The following is a 12,374-nucleotide window of genomic DNA, read 5'->3' on the forward strand; positions in this document are numbered from 1 at the left end:
GCGTTCACACGAACCTGAACCTTTCAGAGGTTCACACCATCCCTAGTACTAATACAAACATATTGCTATTTACAGCTGTTGTGTAGGGGTTTTGGGAAAAATAATGTTTGCAAAAATCTATATTCTGTGATGATACATAACCGCTATTCCAGAATAACTGCATTATGGACTGCTAGCTTAGAATGGCTATTGGCTGGACGGTATAAGTTCATTAAAAATCTGTTTCTCAATTTTGGCGGCATAAAGTGGTTCGAGTCCGACTCCAGAACCCTACCGTACCTTAGAGTTGGAGGTGTATCTAGGCTCCCTCCCGTCTCAACCGTGTAGCTGTAAGCGGTGTCTTATAAAAGCCTAAAAGTGGGCCGTGTTATAAGTCGGCAGCTTCGGAATCAAAATAAAGAAAACCAGGGTTGTAACCAAGTCATAAGTCAATCTCACTATTATAGTTTTGACTCGAGTCAAGGCGAGTCATTTTCAATTCACCACCGAGTCAAGTCCGAGTTCAAGTCAGCGAGCAGAAGGTCGATTCCGAGTCATGGTATTATGACTCGAGTCGAGTCCAAGTCATTGTGTTGACTACCAGTTTTCCAGTGTTCTTGTTAAATCAACTTTTTATATCTCTGGTTGGAGATATCGAATGGCTCGCTTTTATAATATACAACTTTTTCTCGTTTTTAGCAGTTTCTGATTGTATTTACAAGTGCCAGTACCAATAGAAGAAATCCCAATAGTGTTGTTACTTTACTATTCTTCGAAATTACAATGAAATGTCTGTTTTGGCCGTCTGAGTCTCGAATCATATGACTTGGTTCGAGTCATGCCAAATGACTCGAGTCCAAGTCGAGTCAGTACACAGATTGAATCGAATCGAGTCATTTCCGTATTTTTGAAAATGACTCGAGTCAAGTCGAGTCATCATAAAATCGTGACTCGAGTCAGACTCGAGTCGAGTCATGACTCGAGTCATTACAACCCTGAAGAAAACTGGCCTGGTGGTGGGTGTCTGATCTTAAGACTACTCCTAGTCGTTTCGGCATCTTCCTATCATTCATTGTATTGCAGTCTTGTGACGTTTTGAAGTGATGAAATGTTATGAATAAACTTGAACTTGAAGGTAGAGTTCCAAGAAGCGTGTAGTGATGACCCAGCTATAACTACGCAAGCGGCCCGGGCTCAATTCTCGCCGGTAGCCACAGCCCTAATAAGCCTGCCCATCCTCCCTTTACGTCTCATCATTTTGCCCACAATACCACTGTAACAAGGCTTGAAACTGCCGTTTATTAGATATTTTTCTTTTTTTCAGCTTTATACGATCCTGGTTATAGCCTACTTCAGTTGCTCAGACTCGCAGTATAGCTGTATAATTTCTTATGCGATTAGCTGCAAGAACGGACAAGTTCGTCGCCATGATAGAAACAAGTAAAACATCCACCGCAATAGCTGTCTACACATTTTGCAGCAGGATAGTCCTTACAGCGTGCATTAGTACACGGGCTCGGAGAGCATGAAGCTGAGGGCAGGAGAGGCGAGCATCTGTAACTTCCGCTTTCTTCCCAGGTTTGAGCTGAAAACAGTTTGAAAATAGCTGAATTTTTTTTATTCAGACTAATTATATAAGCCGCACACGGTTTTCACACAATCCAAAGTAATGTTCTACTTAGGCCTACTAGCAGGACTGTAACTGATCGATTTAATCATGATTCTTCGTGCAATTTAGACGATTTCGACATAAGGGCAGTCCTTTTCGACCTAGGTTTTCTCGCTGCCGTTCGTTCTGGCACACATCTCGGAGTCACACGGGCATACGAAATCTCGCTCACAAAGTAGCTGAGAAAACGTAGGCCTATATCGCAAAGGAGTCTGGGGACGAAGCCCCCCAGAAGTTTGATTTATCACCCAATGGGTTGCCCAAGATCAACGTTTTGGGGGAGGGATGACGAAGTGCTGTTTCAGCCCTGTCTCACTAGGCCATGATAATGATTGGATTTTCGGGCGGAAGCTACGATGTATAGAATTCATTTATGTGATTACAAAGAGCCGATTGATCGGTTGGCCGATAATATCGAGTCGTTGTTGCCTTAAGGCCTCTGCACACTGAGCTCGCGACCCGATAAAACGAGAGAATCGCGCCTGTCTGCGACTGGACCATGCAGACCGGAGTCGCCGGCAACTCGCAACATTCCGTCTGCGACAGGGTTGCGCAACTCCGCGACAAAGTTGAAAATTTTGAACTTTGTCGCGAGTTGCGAGCGACTGGTCAGCAGTTACTGATCGTTAGCTCTATGTCACAGCAATAGTTTGTCCGGGTATTGCGTGTTTTGGCATCTATAATTGTTTCCTCATTGAATTTAGACTGATTTGAGGCCATTTTAAAACTTGAAGCTTAACTGCTAGAGCGCATTCTACTGTAAGCAGTACCGGTACTTGGTAATTACCAAAGGCCAACCAGCTCCGGCAGTACCGATTCCGCGAAACTCTCAGTCATTGTATATCTACAGGTGGATTTACTAGATATATACCTTGTCTGATTCATTTTAACCTGTACAGTGTACATTGGTTGGAAACTGGGTTAAGCAGGTACATATAATCGTGGTATGTCATGGGTTCACTGATGTATATTTCAGATACCGGTACATCTCAGTACACGACGTCTGAAAATCTTTTTGTTGACGAGGTAGCAGCAGTGTAACTCTTGATGTTAGATTTCGTCTATTCTCCTCTTTATCAGACTTCGGTACGAATTGTAGTGGCTAATATTATAAGTCAGAAATGGATTATGCATCATTATGGAGAATGAATCAACCAGGCCTACGGATCAGTTTCCATGCTTGATACTTGAGGGCGAATCGAAGATTGAAAAGGAAAGAATCCCAGAGTTATATTTGAATATTGTTAAGACTTAATTCATTTACAATAAAATAATAATGCATTTGAATGTTGTTCTCTATCATATCGATAAATTAATGTATGAGTGCTTGGCAGTTGATGCAGTCAATGAGGCAGTGGAATACAGAAAGGCTTGGTGTCTGTAGCATAATAGGCTACAGCTAGAACTCCAGAAATTTGGATCGGCAACCGGAAATAGCGCCTTTAACTGGGTCACCCAGATTATGCGTTTTCAGCATTGAAATATGATATTGGTTCGTTAATGGAAAAGTGTGTGTATATAAGACGTCATCTTATTCATTGACAAACCCATGTATACCCATCGAAATATTCATTTTGCGATCTATCGGGAGCTGTGCAATGTGTATCCATTGCGAGACTCCGGACAGAACGCGCAAGAGCTGTAGTTGCCGCTTGTGGGCACTGCCGGGACCAGTGTGCATTGCTTCGCGACTTACGACTCGCAACTCGCAACGCGCAACTCGCGATGTTGCGTCGCGAGGTCAGTGTGCAGAGGCCTTTACATTGAAAGAGATATCGGCATCGTCCAATGGAGGTGAATAATATCACCAATTTTCACAGCATAGCAGTAGGGATGTTAGAAAATTAATCTGCGACTGCAAGACTAGGAATTACATCGATTAGCCTATAACGCTTAAGCTTACGTTACAAATTTCCAGGCACAGCCTTTCTAGGTTATTTCACGCCCAAGCATAGGGATCGGTGTAAGACTGTTAAAATAAATGATCTGAAGTTTTGGAAATGGAAGTTGAGCCAGATGCCATATCTTTGGAATATGGCTCGAAAATCCAATATCGGTCTGGCTCGAATTGCACTAACTATAAACAGTGCCTGGTAGGCCGATCACAAATCAGATTGTCAAGGAATAGCTCGCAATATTTTCAATATACATAAGTAGGCCTATCCTGTCGATGTGGTATGCGTCTCCCTAATACTTACCACAGTAGTCGTCCGGACCAAAATCATCGCATTGGCAGCATCCAAGTAACGTAATGGCATATAATAAGACCAAGGAAACACGATGGTTAGAGAGCCCTTGAGAGTTTCGTGCCATTTTGCCGTTTCCCGGAAAATAACCTTAGCGTTGCAGTCTTCTGTCGACTCTCCTTCGGATACGTTTCTTTGTAACGTTGGCTCAGAATGTGCCACGCTATTCATTATATTCGCTGCGATATGACTCAAATGTCCTAGAAATCTATTCACGGTGACGTGTCAGTCGTTAATCTGCTATGTAAACCTATTTCCGAATCCATGTCACTTACGCATTTGAAAACGCCCGTTATTTTTTCGATTCCGATATGATGCCAATACGGAAATACGCGGAGTTTATTGCACGCCATTGCCGATCGATCCGATGTGGAACATCCTGCGTGTGTGCGATTCGAAACCATGATGAAACTGAACTGCTCTTTTGGAGTTCAAATTAAGTCCATTAACTAAACTCCTCTGAGGTTTTTACAACACTGCCGATAGGGAGCGATTACTATAAAGCGAATAAAAATCTGCGACTTTACGTGATGTCCTCGCCATTTCATCGACTATGCACGAAACTGTCGCTTCCAATACTCATGTGCCCAAAACGATCCCAGTATATTTTCATAAATACTAACGCATGAGCTCAACATTCGTATTTTGGTTTACTTCTATTGTTGTCACTAGGGTTGCATCTAAACAAACGGTATTTTAAACAAATGCCCTTTTGAAAAAAATCAAACTTTGTATAAATATGCTTCAATTGTTAAATACTTTCGCAAAATATGTCGAATGAGCTTACGGTCGATCTGCACCCAATGTAGTCGACGTATTCGATGTGGAGTTTCTACAACCCTCGAAATCGTCGTCGGTTCGACAGTTATAGCAAGTTGTTATAGATGACATGGCAAAAGTGCATTGTATTCATACGATGGAGCATAACTTTTGTAATCTTACGCTTTTCCTGGCTACGAAGTGGGTGTTCTGATGATGATGATGACAGCCGACCGTAAAAATGCTGCATAACGATGTAGTCCTGGTTAAAGATATTTTTAGTCTGTTTATGACAGTGGTCGAAACCGGAAAGCCCCTTTCGTCGAAGGAGCCATATTTACACGATATTTTCAATTGATCAATGCCAATTAACTGTAACGTAACCCTTAACAATTCGTGACGTTATGGCTATAAAACAAACGATAACAATATGTTTTAAACAAGGGCATTTTTAAACATAATTGTTTCAAATTGATTTTTGTTTTAAATACAACCTTATAGTCGCCAGTCGCCGCATATCAAACCTATCTTTGGCATCAGGATGCCCTTTTATAAACATAGCGCAAATGCACTGAAATACGAATACTTTATATGTGATATGTGCCACCTTGTATCTAAGCCTATTTAAACTTGTTTGCTTTTATTTGTTGTTGCTATGATTATCAGGCCTGAGGAGAATCTGAATAAAGCTATATTGTTCGTGAGCACACACTCTCTGTTCTGTTGATCCATCCAATTGAGGATGGTGATGATTACTTTTCTCGAAAAAAATCTTAGACCCTCCAATGGTCAAAACAGCGGGATATTATAAGTATAAACGAACACTGCGGGCTGGCTACGACACTGGTTTAGCCTACCACTGTCCATGTCCATATAACCTTGGCTCGGAGATTCAAGCACTGATAAAAAATTTACAAGAACGTCAAATACTGCGATATGCGATTAGTAAAATGCCACCTCTGTAAGCAGAGGTGGTCAGTAACGAAGTACTTCTACTTTTTCGAAGTACTCAAGTAGTTTTCCTCCACTTCTAGTTCTTACTCAAGTAGATCTGATTTTCGCTACTTCGTAATATTTTGTGATCTACTAACTTACTTTTCGCTATTTTCAATTTCTCAAGTAGAAGTAGTTCAATCTTCCAGTCAGGAAGATAGCCTGAGGAATTTCGGGGCTGTTTTCACGGAGTATCAACATTTAATCATCATAAAAGTTTAGTAAGGCCCAGAATTTTCGTCGCGCTTCGCGCGCAGTGAATACGGAGTGACCTGTATGATTTCACGAAAGTATCTGTTCGCACCACACTGTCGCCCTTCGCCCATATGAAATAATTCGTTTATATTGATCATCATAACGTTTGAAACTGATGTTTCGCAATCCAGCATTAATTGTAATATCGTAATCCAGCATGTCCATGGCGTGTCCTAATCTGGAAAAGTGGATTCTGACTTTTTTTAAGTTTTGGAGCTGTTTTAGCATACCACCTTTGAAACTTTCTCGACTAAAAATATGAAATACATGTTCTCCTTTTAGAAGTAGTATTTATATTTCCCTTTAAATTCCCAGTATCTTACACTTTGAGTTATAATTAATATCAGTTCTTCAGTCTGGATAACATACATGTTGAAGTATAAAAGCAAGTGTAGTGATGCCTTTAATTTCTCTAAATAAAGCTACACAATATGGCATTTTTACGGTCCACCATATTCTTTATTAACTTTTACTAATCGCGCAAAGAGTTTACACCGTATCTTATAAAATTCTCTGTATTGCTCTTCGACTAAACTACAGGCCTTATAATATATGGGGGATGGCGCCATACCATGCTATTTTCTAAAACGTGCTGATCTAGAAGACAGAGGATTAGCATTGCATTTCCATATCAACACTATCATTTTCATCCCATGATGTGGACGAATGCTTATGCTATCGAAAATTGGATGCCTGCTGGTATGCATCAATATGAATCAAGCTCGTCACCTATCGCATAGCTCAATTTGCGCCTTTTTACAAACTATATGTGAACGAATTAGGATCGTTTTCACAACTACTTACTTACTTGAGTACTTTTAAAGTCAGTCAATTCTACTTCAAGTAGTTTTAGGTTGCTTATGGAAGAAGTACTTCTACTTGTACTTGAGTAGATTTTTTTCGTCGCTACTTCTACTTCTACTTGAGTAGCTTTCTTGACTACTTTGACCACCTCTGTATGTAAGCCGCTTCGGTGAAGGCGATTGAGCTTTATATTGGTTTGCCCGCACATTTGGTCTCGTGTACTTGGTACCAAATTATTAAGTGGGATATAGCCTTTATAACTTGGACGGACATAATAGTCCTGAGTGCGACATACAACAAGTGAACGCGCCAGAAGTAACTTGTTATCTTGGTCGAAAAGAGGGAAATTGTAGATTACTGACCAGCTGAGGTTTCCGCCCTTTCCACCCAATCAGGACCGTAACTGCCGCACCCCAAACCCCCCAATTGGGGGGGGGCAAGCTCGAAGGGGGCCAAAAATTATTTCGTGAATTAGCATAAATTATAAAGTATTTTTGAAAAGTTATGCTGCTTTTTCTAAAATTTTTCGCGCTCGGCGCGATATCAACTTGTCAAATATATCGATTATTGGGTATACTCTTCACCAAAGAAAAAATACGCAAGATTTATAGAAACGTCCATATCGGCGCCACGACGCACCAAGATATATAGTTTTAGGCCATGTAACATGCGACTCCAAGAAATGTGCCAGAATGATCAGCAGCGAGAAAACCTTGACCGAAAATAACTGCGAATATGCTGATACGTATAGCTGTAATTGTCCGTAGACGCCTAAATGACCGACGCCGAATGTTCCTGTCTTAGCAATCTGAATCTCATAAGAGAAATACCATCCCGCAGAGAAATATTATATGCCAGTGAAGAAATACCAATTTGAAATCGTGTGCGTCTCTTAATTTAGTACATTAATGCTATTATATATTTTTGATATAGCGGAGGTCACGAAATAACATCATGTAACGAAGTCATACCAACGGGTCCGTCCGCCTGAAGATGTTTAATTAGCCTATTATTTACGGGCCCTGCAGTTTCCAAGACACGTCACTCAGCTCTACCGGCAAATCTGATAAGGCGAGCAGAGAGGATAAGAAATTGATAGCAATTGCCTATATATGCAATTCCCGATCTTATTGACCGATTTTATTATGAATTATTGACAGTTTTCGCGCTTGGCGCGTGCTCACTAAATAGTACAACTAATTTCGCGGTAAAAGCGAACAACGTGATGGGGGAGGGTAGGTTTATCACCCTATGGGAGCCCAAGAACTTAGTTTTTTGCGGTGCCTGACGAAGTGCTGTTTCGTTCCTGCCAGCAGGTATACGCCCGAAAATATTTAATTATTATTGAGTGGTCCTAACATCTCAAACACACCTCACTCCGCTCTACCTGTAAATCAGATTACGTGAGCAGAGAAAGGATAAAAATTGATAGCAATATATATGCAATTCTCGATCATATTGCCCGATTCAATCATGAATTATAAAAAAAAATTCGCGTTTCGCGCGGCTAGTCGAGGTAAGCTTACTCATTAAACGGCCCCTCAATATAGATGAGTAGTGGTAAATACGCAGAAGCTGAGGGAGTCTGGGGGCAAATCCCCCCAGAATTCCGGTTTATCACCATATGGGTGGCCAAAGATCATCGTTTTGGGGGGGCTGACAAAGTGCTGTTACGGCCCTGCACCCAATGTACACGGTACTCGATGGAGCATCAAAATTGGCGCATTACTCGTAATGCTCTGTCTAAAATTGTTGCGACATGAATAAGGTGGGTCATGGATAGGGCATATATAAGACGTGATAGTTATTGATAAATGTTCGTATATTAGTTGAGTGATATCATAGACAGATATAGACAGACCATTTATTTCCTCGTCAAAAACAAATTTGTCTACATTCAGCTTTTATTCAAATCATTCCATGGACACATTTTATTACTCCATCAAAATTTCTTCGAATTATTGTTTTTCCATCATCATATTACCTCATTTCCCCGAGTTACAGTTGTCCACATCGCAACACTTTATATCACAGTCGCTGCAAAACAATTCGGTGCGATGTTATGCCAGATATTATATCGTGATCTGGCGACTCGAAAAATGGTTATAGCCGAATATTGCAGCTTACGGGGTCGATTCAGTTAATTAAATTAGATCATAAGCAGGACGTAGAACATAGAACATCGAATATATAAAATAGTTATGGTCATTCTACTGAATCGACCATGATTGTATCGACAATACCCGTAAAATGAAACGTAATAGAAATTAGGCGATATCCATAGCGCTGCCCCAAAATGAAATTCCGAAATAACTACAAGGCCTATACGTATACGCAAAAGAAGGGCATTTGTTTCTGTGTATGCCATCAGCGTGTACTCAAAGTACACGATGATACCTTGTATTCAGCAGTACGATGGAGCATAACTTTTGTAATCTTACGTTTATCTTCAATACGGTTCGACTGTGTCTATTGCTTTCGTTAACTGTACCTGTAGGAGAATTGTGCTAAATCTATCAAGTGAAGATATTCTTGTCTTTTTTCCTGAATCAATTTGTCACATGTCATCGTTTCACAAGTTTCTTTGTCCCAACATGCGTAAAAATCAGCGTCCGTGAGGCTGATGTCAACGTAAAACACTGAAAAACAATAGCTTCAATGAGTTATACAGGTTCAAAAACCCAGTTTGGAACTTATTTCTATACCACCTTTTGGTAGGCTATACATCACTAACGTATAGTATTGTAGATATAGAGTGGTTCTCAAACTTTTTCAGACACGGCCCCCTTTTTGATAGTTGAAATTTTCGCCCCCCACCCCCTTATCGTGATATGACAAAATATTAAATAGAGAAACCAGAATGCTAGCAATCCCAACGGATAGTTTGATGGCTTTGAAGATTATGGCTATTGATGAGAGAATTCTAAAATATTAAATTCGGACGATAGAGAGCGGGAATAGCATGAGCTTGAGCGAAAAAAATTTCAGTTGACTGCGGCTTTGCGCCCCCCTTTTAGTTACCTTCACGCCCCTCAGTTTGAGAACCACTGCAGTAGATTATGCATCGCTAAAAGTATTAATTTTTTGAGATTAATTGCGCACATATGACCTAATCTCTCCAGCAGCCATTAAAAATTCCATAGCCTAGTGCTCCACAACCCTCATCCCACAGTCTGAGAATCCCTGAGTTACATGATGATGCCAGAATCAAAATCTCAAGATATCAGCCCATAGCATCATACGACACAAATCATGTTCAGCAAAAAATACTTCTTTGGCGTTTTTACAATGGGTTATCCATATGCAAGTCAGGTTGAAACAGGTTTCGATTACTGAAACAATTACGATTGCTAAGATTTGGCCATCATCACCTATTACATATTTGTATGGTTGCATTCAAAACAAAAAGCAATTTAAAAGAAACACGTTCAAAACGTGGCCCTTGATTAACACATGTTTTTACTTTTAGCCACGTCACGAATATTTAATTGTGGCGACACAGTGGACTGGTATTGAGAATTGAAAATATAGGGTAAATATGGCCCCTTCGACGAAAGGGGCTTCCGACCACTGTCATATCTTTAACCGGGGCTATACATGGTTTTGCAGCGTTTTTACGGTCGACGATGTTCACCATCAGAACAACAATTCCGTATAAGGGGAAGCGAGTGGCGCAGTTGGTTAAGCGCCAGCGTCACGACACCAATGGTCGCTGGTTCGGATCCCGGTTCTGACCAACGTCTACGTGTCGGAGGTTTCTCTGGGCTCCTCATCGCTGACCTCACTACTACGGTAGTGCATTGAAAAGCCCAGACTAAAAGTGAGCCGTGCTATAAGTCGGCAGCAGAGACCACGTTGGAGACGCATGGGAGTGAGAGACAATGAAGATGACTGCGAGAGAGAATGAAAAAGACGTTCCCAACAAGACAAAAAAAGCAAAGACCAATGAAATCTATGAAATTCATGTCGTGGGGCACAAGGCCTAGAAAGGCGATAAGCCCCACTGTGTTGTGCCTAGCAATACAATACCAATGCTGTAACTGTTGAACCAATGATGATTTCGAGAGTTCCAGCCACCCCACATCGTATACGTCGACTATATTGGGTGCTAATCGTCCGTAGGCTCATATTACATGTTTATCAAAGTATTTACACAATTATGGCATTAATAGACAATATTTGAAAAAAAAGTCATTGTTTTTAAAATGGCGTTTGTTTAAAACACTGTTTAAAACATGTTTTAAACAGGGTGTTTTAAAACACCGTTTGTTTTGAATGCAACTCAAATCACATCGGCATAGGATACATCTCTTACCTTCGTATGATACATGGGCACGCGCGCGTGCGCATGAAGAGTTGCATGTTTTATGTTCGACATGACCATATGCTGGAAAGCTTACGACATCGTGACCCGCCAGGCAAACGAGTCCGTATAGCGCCGGAGCATTGAAAACAAGTACGATTGAGATCAACCATGCCCATACGGCATAACCCATAGCTAAGCTATATAGGAAAATATCAATGAATATAAACAGCCGTATAATATCGCTATGTTAGGGAAGAGATGAACATTGTTACGCAGGAGTGTTAGGGAAGCTGATTTCAGAGATCTTTTCGTTGGGACAGATTAAAAATCGTGTGACATTTGACTAGGGCTTGGCAAAATCGAGTATCTGAGTGATTCGATTCTGAATCACATAATATGCTTCGAGTCGAGACGAGTAATCGAGTATCACTCCTTATGACGTCACAACAAAATGTGTTACGTCAAAGGTCAAATATGTACCGTTTATGCCACCACAAAGAATATAATGCCTGTTATCAATCTCACAAAAGATACTTTGCCATTTTTTCGACCACACCGATTACATTGCACTTCTTTACAATGTTGTGGGGTGATCATGACTTCGGAAATGTGTTATTTTCAGTAACGTTCGTAGCTTCGTACTATGTCTCGTATGATGCGAAACGGCCAATCAACGTTTCAAGGCTTCCTCAGTGGAAAATACTATCAAAACTATAATTCTCGTTAGTAAATTAACTTTCAGTTGTGAGAAGCGTATAATTTCATAACCGGAAAAAATATTATTTTACTACTCGACTCGAATCATTAAAATTAATGCTCGATTCCGATTCGAGGGCTCGAATCATTGTGCTCAGCCCTACATTTGACACATGTGTAACGTGGAGTGTAGTCTAAATATGGCATAGCGAAACCTTGAATCGAGAAAGCGATATAGTGACGACTGACGAGTAAGTTTGCACGTGACCATGGTCGGACACCTTGAGGACAGAAGGAGTCATTTTAGCCCATTTCTCACCAAATATAACCAGACTAGAAACACGAATACCTCCATCATAATGCAACGGCCCTTTCCTTGTTAAAGCTAAAGAAAAAGAAGGGAAATCTACTTGCTCAAATATTCTCACGGCATGCAGCTCGCTGAACCGGAAAATTAACGGTAGTTATGTTATTTATGATGTAACACGTAAGTCTGTTTCCGTTGCCGTGTCTCCATTTTATCTTCCTCCTGTGCAGCAGTCTACTGTGCAGAAAGCAGTAGACAAGTAACAGGGAAAATGATACTCAGCGATGTATAACAACAGAATAAAAAAGGCCGCATGCATGGTGCCTGGCCACAGTCATGTTCATCTAAATCGGCATTCCG

General features: G+C 40.8%; 1 protein-coding gene across 1 annotated transcript; it reads right to left on the bottom strand.

The window, feature by feature from the left end:
* Window positions 1-1,258: 1,258 nt before the first annotated feature.
* LOC145444906 (uncharacterized) lies at window positions 1,259-12,093 on the bottom strand. Its single transcript, XM_080322969.1, has 4 exons — window positions 11,021-12,093; window positions 9,197-9,344; window positions 3,847-8,742; window positions 1,259-1,564 (listed from the first exon to the last, which is right to left on the bottom strand). Exons 1-3 carry the CDS (start codon window positions 11,199-11,201, stop codon window positions 8,691-8,693), a joined length of 381 nt encoding a protein of 126 aa, XP_080179095.1. The 5' UTR covers window positions 11,202-12,093; the 3' UTR covers window positions 1,259-1,564; window positions 3,847-8,690.
* Between the last annotated feature and the right edge of the window lie 281 nt (window positions 12,094-12,374).

The sequence above is a fragment of the Botryllus schlosseri genome, chromosome 8 (assembly GCF_051294905.1).
Source record: "Botryllus schlosseri isolate E-star chromosome 8, Bs_hap1, whole genome shotgun sequence".
NCBI lineage: Eukaryota > Metazoa > Chordata > Ascidiacea > Stolidobranchia > Styelidae > Botryllus > Botryllus schlosseri.